Source organism: Acanthaster planci, linkage group LG17 (genome assembly GCF_054643075.1).
Source record: "Acanthaster planci isolate LZ-2023a linkage group LG17, COTS_SCS, whole genome shotgun sequence".
Taxonomy (NCBI): Eukaryota; Metazoa; Echinodermata; class Asteroidea; order Valvatida; family Acanthasteridae; genus Acanthaster; species Acanthaster planci.
Genome location: NC_141793.1, coordinates 5,081,801 through 5,092,181, shown reverse-complemented (window position 1 = coordinate 5,092,181; position 10,381 = coordinate 5,081,801). Strand labels below are relative to the sequence as shown.

The 10,381-nt window shown below is 40.4% G+C and overlaps 1 protein-coding gene across 1 annotated transcript in view; it reads left to right on the top strand.

Moving 5' to 3' along the window:
* The first annotated feature begins 1,179 nt into the window (after positions 1–1,179).
* Positions 1,180–10,381, top strand: part of LOC110988756 (unconventional myosin-Id-like) — a 43,459-nt gene continuing 34,257 nt past the window's right edge. The window contains exons 1-3 of the mRNA XM_022252556.2: positions 1,180–1,469; positions 7,388–7,596; positions 9,205–9,298. Coding sequence (XP_022108248.1) covers positions 1,372–1,469; positions 7,388–7,596; positions 9,205–9,298 — 401 coding nt within the window. The 5' untranslated portion in view covers positions 1,180–1,371. The remainder of the gene's footprint in view (positions 1,470–7,387; positions 7,597–9,204; positions 9,299–10,381) is intronic.

The following is a 10,381-nucleotide window of genomic DNA, read 5'->3' as shown; positions in this document are numbered from 1 at the left end:
CCAGTTGGCGTGTGCTGTGGGGGGCTACAGCTGCGTATCCCCGTTGGAGACACAGTCTTCCCTCTTTTTTTAATTACAAAAGCTTATTAAAACAATAATTACTTGGCATCTGAACAAAGATGTTGTTGAATAAAAAAAAAATCCCGGTGCCTTTTTTCTCTTATGTACGTAGAGGGCACCTGTACGTTTCCGGAAGACGCTGGCAATCTTTGTGTCATGAGTACTGCTGCAGTTTACTAATACATGAAATGGGTGTTGGCACAGGAGGATAAATGGTGGGGTGGACGGTGGAGGATACTGTGTTTAAATGGTTCCTCGACACACAAAAGCTGATCCTGGTATTTATTTGTTTGAGAAAGTGTATTGATATGATGAAGATTAATTAAAGGCAAAGTTCTGGTTTGTGTACAGCAGTGTTGTATGACTCGAGTCCAGGACCCGGACTCGAGTCGAGTCACATTGGATAATGGCCCATACTCGACCACGATGACTCGGACTTGAGCTTGGTGACTCGTTAGTCGAGTCGTGTATCTTCATTACGCCGTAGAAAATTGTGTACACCAGTGCTATCACTGGTTTGCATGGGTGGAGCGTCGTCGCGTTGCACATTTTCCACTTCGCCTATTTATGTACGGCTAAATATCCACTGAGGAGTCAACCAGACAAACTTACAACTTTGATCATGGATGTTCCTCCATAGTTTGATACACTTAGAATAATTGGCTGAACAACTTGATTCATGACTTGTGAATCGTGACTCGGACTCGACTTGTGAATCGTGACTCGGACTCGAGGTTTGTGAGTCGTGACTCGGACTCGGATCGAGGTTTGCGACTCGAGACTTCGACTCGAGGCGTGAGACTCGGACTCAACCCTGGTGACTCGACTACAATACTGGCGTACGTACGCACTTGCTTGAACCCCTCCCCTCTGTACACATGGTGTACGCGGTACGCAACGGCACCAACTCCCCTCCCCCCTCCCCCCTTTCGGGTGTGCGTACTTTTTGGACAGCCCCATTCCTTACATGTAGTACGTACAGTACATGCACATGTACATTGTACATGGGCTACATAAAGTTAACTAGCACTTTCCGTGCCCGGCGTAGCACCAACTACATGTAAGAAATCCCGGTGTTTTATTACATCCCTGACGTAGCTCTACCCTCCCGAATGAACAGTGAATGCAGTACCTGACCAGACGTTACGGACGTGTTCATTGCATTGCGACACTACATGTACAGTTCATGTACTACACAGATTTAACGTTATTTTTTCCCAAACATGCACTGAAGCGAAACGGAGAGCTGTCCCGTAGGATTTCAACCTGTGCGGCGGGTTTTCAGTGAGGAATTTGAAACAGGAAGAAACAATGGCTGAGCACGATGAGGGAGCAGAATTTGGGAAGGGAGATTTTGTCCTTCTGGATGAAATTACTGAAGAGGCATTTATGGAAAATTTAAAGCTAAGGTGAGTTACTAGGGCCTAGGCTTAATTCATTTTGCTAAGTCTAACATTAACACTAACAGTCCGTGTTTCATTTCACTAGCAGTAGGACTTCACTTTCAGTTTTATTTAATTTTTCTAAATGAAACATTTCGTGGTAACAATACAGTGCTATAGTGGATTGAGGCCTCTAAAAAGCATTGCTTGTCGAGTAGAGACCCCCGGTTATATTTAACTTGTGTTATGTGACCTTGTGCATTGTCAGGTTGTGGTGTACGTCAGGCAATTAACCTTGCACACTATGTAGCCAATAAGATACATGTAGGCCTATGTGAATATGTCCTTGTTGAGCACCTTGAATGTATGACTGGAATTTGGAAAAAAGGTCTCAAGAATGTTGTATTTGGATGCCAATTCCATGATTGTCCAAAGCGTGTGGAGAGATGACATTGTCAAAGTACATGTACATGATGTAGCCTTGTAAGTTGTTGCCTAGGCTTTTTATACTTCTTTACTAGGCTGGAGGTGCACATCACTTCTACATAATTATGTAGAAGACTGTCCGTATAATTTAGAGAAGTCCGTTTATTCAAGAACCAAGTGGGGGGGGGAATGGCGCTCTAAATAGGGTTAATTTTTTTGAGTGTTCCTAGTGATCCTACCATGGCTCTGGGGATCCTTTTATTAATGCCTTTATTGATTAAGCAGAAGAAAACACCCAAGGCTGCATTTTAAAAGAATTCTACCATTTACTTCTGAGATTACAAGCAGGAGTCTGCAATGGCACGAACATGTAAAAGGTGAGGAAAAGACCGCATCAAAATAATTTTTCTGAAAATCTTTTCTTTATAAATGATATACATGTAGTTAATCAAGTGACATGGCACAAAGTTCAGAAAATCAACTGAATTTAAAACTAAATACATGTATAAATGAAAAAAATGTGGAAGAAAACATTGATAACACCAGTAGCAAGTGGATTTTTTTACCTAAGCCCACTTAGTAAAAAATGTCCCCTATTAAGGAGACATTAACTCTTTAAGGGGACTGGTTTTGATACGAAATAAAAGGACTTAAAATACAGGGACATCCCCCAAGCTGTGATGTGCACCTCAACTGAAATGTCATAATACGAACGGTTGGTGATTGACTGCCAGTATAGTAGGCCTATCAATATTAGAAATCTTTTTGCAGTAGATCTTCGTGATCTGACTTGGACTGGACTGTGACCTGGTAGGCCTTCCGATTTTCTTCAAAATCAGTTTTTGGCTGGCACAGCAACTGGACATGTGCAGTGAATGTTTTAGGCAACTTAGAGCTGTTACCATGACAATTCTACAGCTGATTACAGGTTCCATGACCATGCTGTCACTGTAAATTTGTATTCATGAGATGGAATTCTGACCTTGTGAGATTTCAGAGATCATTCCCTAAGAAGAAAAAAAATCCTCCATGTACATTTGTACATGTACGAATGGTTTAAGTTTTGCTCAGTTCAATTCATTTATTTTTTAAGCTTCATTATAATAACTGACCTTCACATACATATTAGAGTGAAAAATAACTATGCATGGTTAACCTACTGGTGCACAGTGCCATAGCCCGTACATGATACAGGGTTTTACAACGTAGGTAAGATTGGGGAAAGTGGGAGTGCAAAATAACTAAGTAGGAATGCAACTTGAAGAGCCAAGAATTCATTTGCGAAGCACACAAAATGAGCATGCAATGCAAAGTCTGTAATGACCGGTGTTCAGGGCCCACATACATGTAAGAGCCCTTAGAGTAGAAGCTTCTTCATAGGGTCTCTGGTAGTCTCTTCAGGCTCTTTTTTATTATATTTTCTAGATAAAATAGAGCTAAAATGTTGGTTGTGGTTTTTTTTCTTCAGAGAACAGGTGTAACAAAATACACATTCCCAAATGTTTAAATATATAATTGCTCTAGCCTGACAGGGAACTTAACAATAGGGAAAATACAGTGTACCAGAACAAAGCTTTTCAACAAGTTACAAGACCTTTTTTGTTTTTCAGTACAATGTACAGTAGCAATTTGTACCGGTACATTGTAGTAGATCATGGAGCAATATGTGTAGGTCATAAAATGTGACAGACTGCATCCCACATGAAGACTTGTACATGTATTGGTACATGTATGTCATCCTACATGCATAATTTAGAGCAGTTAAAGGTACCGGTGCATGTGTAGACCGTCATCCTTGCCTTGCAGTGCACATGTTCCATTATTTTGTTTGACTGAGACAAGAGAAGTTCTTAAATCAAGAGAAGGGTGTTCGACAAACATGTACCGGTACATGTACATTCTTAAGGAGTTTAAGCGCAGTGAATTCATGCTGTGTATTCCGAGAAAATTCTTGGACATTAATTTCAAATAAAAATGTTGCTGAGTCATGTTTTGAATTATGCATGCACTCAGCATCCCGGGCATCTTTCAATTAGCTGATTTTATGGTTGTATGTGTCTTGCTTGATTGGGTAACAGGCCCAACTGTTGGTGTACAGTGCATTGTGTACATTTTTGTACATTGCAAATTTATTTTACAAGATTTATTATTTATATTCCTGAGAGATTCTGCATGTTCATTTTGTCTCTGATGTGGAATGCAGTGTCACTCTGATTATGAAGCAATTTGAAGTTCAAAATTCTTGGTACATAAGCTCATGGAATTCCAGGATAAAATCTCAGTTTCACCACCCCCCCCCATGGTTGACTCATCTCACCTCTTAATGAGGCTTGGCTCAGTCTAATGAGAGAATGTTCTGTTAGGTGTGTACTTTCTAAAAGATTTTAATGTCACACTCCATGATGCATGAGATGGCCCTAACAATGGGCAGCTATTTTTGCCCTGTCTGGCACTTGGGCTGTCTGCTGTAATGAACACCCCATGTGAGTCAGCACATAGGAATGTTAACACATTACCCCACAGGGACTCCATGTGGGTGGACTGGGGATGGACTTGTGTGTATGTCTGAAATATGGTGCATTTCACCATCAGTACTACCGGCAGCCGAAAAATGGGCTGGTTTGCCACAGTTTGGAATATTTGGAAGTCATGAGTTCCAGTTTTTTGGGGGCGAATCAGGCGCACTTACATGTACTCTGTAAACCAAACGTATGTTTTTGTGTTTACCTTGCCTGGACTTGCAGCATTCCATTGTGGATAATGTACTTTCACTGCACTCTGCCACTTGGCTTTAACTACCATATATACATGTAATTAGACTTGAATGGTTACCATATGTGCCTGAGGCAAATGACAAGCAGTTTGCTGAAATTTCCAATTTGTCGTAGCATGCTACTGGTATAACTGATTTGAAACACATATTTTGCGGTGCCGCTGAGACCTGCTGAAAAAGCATTCAACCTTGACCAATGTGTTGGGTGAGTCTGGCCTACTGATGTACAATGTGTACATGTAGGGTGTATGCCTGCATACATGTACATGTACAGTATATGTACATGCCTTTTGCCTGTGGTTTGTGCTAATTGTCACTACACACACATGTACAATGTACATGTATTGTTCTGGAACACGTACATGTACCTGCCCAGAGACCAGTCCATTTGACAGGCTAAGCATCCACTTACAAGTAGAGGATTCAAAACTGTTACAAGTAATGAACAGTGTGTACTTTGTAATCAAAACTCAACATTTGCAAACTTTCTTTTGGTCATACAAATGCCAGCTTCATGACAGGAAAGGTTTCCTTCCTCCATCAGTCTCAATACAAAGGTCGAGACCTGCACTAGTATGGCAAGGAAAAGAGAGATCACATACATCTATAGATACAATTTTCATATTTTTATTAATTTTCTTGTGTTACTTGTTGTAGATTAAGAAGTAATTGTGCTGGCTGTTTTCATTGCCTGCAACAAATTTTAAAGTCACCTACAGTATATACTAAACATTTTAGATAAAACTTGCCTCAAAGTTATGTGTAAACTGTGCATATTGAAAAAAATAAAACTATTAAAAAGACATCAAATGATATACAGTGTACAGGTACATTTACATATTCAATTATTGTACCAGTAATCCTTCAGAATTGATCTGAATGTTAGGCTTATTCACTCTAAATAGTCCTCAGTGACACTACTGTACATACATGGACAGTACCCATAAGGTGGGCATAAACAGTGAATGTCAATTCCAACACTATTATTATCTAATCTGTTATCCTACCTTATCTTTCTTCAGTCCCTTGATAGGGGCAGTGTAATTATTGGTTCCCTGGAAACATACATGTACACTGGAACCAAGCTCTTGAATGCACTTGTGCAGTAGGTGGGCTTGAACTTCAAAGAAGGTGTGGTGCGGGTGCATGTTTGTTGTAACCTGCCTCTGCAGATGTGTTGATACAGGCATTTGAACTCCCCCATTCAGCAGCTACATGTACATACCAGTACATGTACATGAGTGGGCCTACGGTGTACATATGTATGTGTACATTGTAAACAGGATGCACTTGCTGCGCACACACTGCATGTAGAGTAACTCCACCACCGTAGTTGTGGGGACATACACTCAACATTTTCACCTATTTTGTGGGGACCGAAAACATTGTGGGGACTCAGAAATGTCCCCACAACTCGGTTCAAGTTTCCCTAACAAAAGAACTTGTCCCCTTAACGCGGTGAATGCCTACCCATACATGTACACATATGTACGATACCGGTACATGTGTACCTGCACTTATTGTACACATGTACATGGTAAAAAAAACTTGGGCCCTACCTGTACATGTGTACATGTACATGTAGTTATTGAAACTTTAGTACATGTACTGTAAATGTACCGATAGTGTTGTAGTCAAGTACATGTACATTGTACATAGGTACCGTAAGAGGGAATAAAGCATATGGGCATTTGATGGTAAATGCACAAAGGTAAGATTACTAGTAGGAACTGTAAATGTAAGACTTCAGACATCCTGGCAGTTTTTATTGTAAAATATACATGTACTGTATGTTCTAAGGAGAAAAGTGCTGAGAAAGGACTGCAGAATGGTAAGGATTATAAAAATGAAAAGCAGCTTTTACCTCACAGTCACATGGAGCCATTGTGAACTTGGGCATACATGTACGTGTAAGTGCTGAAAAGTCTCTCATAAATTGCTAACTTAATACATGTAAGTGTGATGTCCCTGTGGTCTGAGGAGGTTCTTGATGTCTTGGGTAGACCTGCTGAAGACACAAGTGGACATCTGCTGCTGTTGCTGCCCGTACACACTGTCATGACAGTGGTTTGTACATGTACTGTATATGGTGTACATGTACCATGTACGTACATATACATGTACGTGCACCAGTGGTAGTGTAGCTCTGTCAGAGTTCAGTTGAACGTGGACGGCATTGAGCATTTCAGATCCCATCTACATGTACATGTAACCTGTAGTTCAGCAAAGTTTTGAATAATGGTTCACCATGCACATGTAGTTTTTCTTTCAGTGAAATTTCCATTGTTTACATACATGTACATGTCAGTTCTTCCTACTTCAGGTACATGTACCTGTAAATCAATGGAAATTGAAAAGTTTTTCCAATATTTATAATAGAAATAGACTGGCAGGTATTTTCTTGATAGGTCGATTGATGCTTCAATCATGCAAGTACATAATGTACATTTTTGCGTTTGGCCATGATGTGAAACCATCAGTCAAAACTATCCAGTAAAGGCTCCCTTTCAAACCAACCATGGAGGATATACATGTACATCATGTAGCTTTGGCCACCCATAAGAATAGGAGCCACCATGAGAAATGCCTACATGTATGGAGTAACTAAGTAAATTTCACAAGCAGGTGGAATTCATTTGTACACTTGTACATGTATACTGTACATGTACATGTGTGCACATTGATACATTTGTTAAATGCTTCCAAAACAATTTTCACATTTGATGCTTGCCTTTTTGAATTCCAGATTTGAACATAGCAAAATATACACCTACATTGGGGAGGTGGTAGTCTCCATCAATCCGTACCGGACAGTCAACATCTATGGGCCCGAGGTAGTGGAGACGTACCGGGGTAGAGAGATCTACGAAAGACCCCCGCACATATTCGCCATCGCCGACGCAGCCTACAAGAGCATGAAAAGGCGTGCCAGGGACACCTGCATAGTCATCTCCGGTAGGCAGAGGGTTCACTGAAGATATCACACCCTTTGCAAATGATCTTCCAAAATGCACGTTGTACAGCATGAAGATCTGGCCAACTCGGGAGGAATGATTTTGTACTAAAATTGTGGTTGATTCTGCAAGATTGAGGTTGGGTGACTGTAGGGACTGCGTGGGAAGGAGCTGGGTGAATGAGGTGGTTCTTGAGATAACATCCTACGCAAACACTTTCACTGTGACAAAGTAGGAAGGGAGGTGTCTGGCTAAAACAAAAAATGAACCACATGTACTAATACATGTACATGTACATTACAATCTGTAAACACCGGTACCATACAGCTCACATTCTGAAGCCATGTTCAACATTGGACTAAAAATTGTTGAAAATTACTGCGAGTGCTTGCTAACATTCCATCATGGTAATTCTTCTCTGTGTCCATACTTGGATTCTTTGCAAGCAGTGGAAAGTACCGTTACTGATACACGTGTACATGTACACATACGCTTGACCGTTCCTAACCTGCTGATATTGGATGTCCTTTTAGAATCTCATGGGGGTGCCCTCTGATCGATCTTGTGCGAAGGTGACGTTAGGGAAGTTCTGGTACAAATTTTAATTTTTTAGAGTTTTTTTCCTACATTGTCAAGTCGTTCATTTGGCATCACAAGTCCCCTCTATTTACATGTATGTACTGTACCTGTATGTGTGTTTGGGCCTGTGCACGGGGCACAATACGTAGGGTGTACATGTACCTAGTACCAGAAGGCATGCCCTGACCATTCATGTTATCGGACATGTTTTACCCTACAGTGGTTGTCCATATGGGACTTCTCTGCAACCTAAAAATTAACAAGTTACAGTGTAAGTCTTCTGTGACCCTCTTGACCCTGCCAAATTTCTGCTGCAGAAATGTAAAACTAATGACCCACATTTGACACTTGACAATTTTGACAATTTACCAGCTGTCGGCATGACAGCAGTCTTCGTAAGTTTTGCCCCAAAAGTCCAGCGTGAACACGGTTTTAGTTTTTACATTCTGAAGAACTGGAGGAAAACTTGCTCTGATTGACAAGAATCATATGAAAACTTCACTGCCGTAAGTTTGAAGTTTTTTGTGTTCCCTATACCAACACTGGATGATCCATGCTCTCTCAGAACTTTTTCGGGTGAAAAATATAAGCTTGTTCGGGTGGGACTCAGACCCATGGCCTCTTGCTTAAACAAGTCCAATGTCTGGAGCCGATGTAAATTTGAATATTTGGTTAACCTAAATTTTATGGTAAGGTAAAAATGATTACTGTTGTTCTGTGCTTGTCTTTACAGTTTTCTTCAGTTGTTGGGCAGCATTGTTGTACTTCAACTTTCTAGTACAAGTATCTTGATTTCCACGTACATGTAGACAGGGATTAACATCTTGGTCAGTCATTATGTGTTTCAATTGGTGCTAAAACAAAAGCATTACTGCCAATACCAAGGCTTTTTTTAACGGCAAAGAAGTCCGGAACCATTTCACATACAGTGCATGTACCTACCTGTAGATGCAGGTGTAAACATTTTGTGGCTAGCGTTTAGTGATCAGAAATGAGGGCTTCAGTTTTGTTTCCTTTCTTTTGCTTTAAGGGGAAAGTGGTTCTGGAAAGACGGAAGCCTCCAAGATTATCATGAGGTACATAGCAGCTGTAACTAACGTCAGCAAACAGCAGGAAGTAGAAAGGTAGGAATTATGGCTGATGCATTACAGAAGTGGTGTTCAAAGTTTCGATATCGAATTTGTAGTTCAGAAGTGGAAGTCATTGTGAAATTGAACCTCTACTTGCCAGATTTCGTGGAAGGCTTGATCAAAAATTTGCAATTAAAAACGAAACAGATAACAACTTGGCAATAGTTGAACATACATGTACGTAAATTCATTTTGTGCTTACTTCCACAATATGCAAGTGTACGTGTACATTGAAGGTGGATTCACGAATACATATATTGTACATGATCCGTGTTAGCCACTGGTAACGTGGTGGGTCTCTGAACATTTTAGATGACATCAAAATCAAATTTTGTATTTCATGTTTAAATCACCATTCATGGTGTCACTAAGGTATAAGTATATGTTCCTACCTTTTTGTAAAGAAGGGTTTAAATTTCATCATACTCCTTCTGAATTTTAATAAACATGTTTGTATTGGGTCTTCAGTTTGACACAGGTACCAAAAACACCGAACTTTTAAGCAAAACATAATAGATATACTATACTGTACATGTCAACATGTGTGCTTCCTGTGTGCTGATCTAACCTATGTGTGTGTAAGCGGCTCAACCCTTACGTTCTTTAACCCTAACCCCCTAGGGTGTGTGTAAAATCATACTGAAATGGGAGGACACATCAGGATGTTAGGGTTTGAAGGGAAAAGTCTGGGATAATGTGAAAATGGAAATGAAACAGAGGAAAAAGTGTATGGGCTCAAAGATTCATTGGACTACGTGCCCTACAACCAGTAGTAACTCTACCCATTTAAAGTATTGGTTGCTTCATTTGAAACAACTGACACCTGACCTCTAACGCTTTTGACATGTTTTACCAGAAAACCACGCCCTGAATCAGCATGAAAACGTGCCCCCCCCAAAAAAACATTACTTTTCTTCACCGTTTTCAGATACCATTTTTGGAGGAAGCAGAACTATGGGGGGGGCTTGTGTATGCACAGCGTATCAAACAAAAAACTGTTACAAGATACAATGTACATAAATGTAGTTGATCAGTTTAAAAAGTAACCCTGTTATTCTAACATTCTCCTGCAGGGGA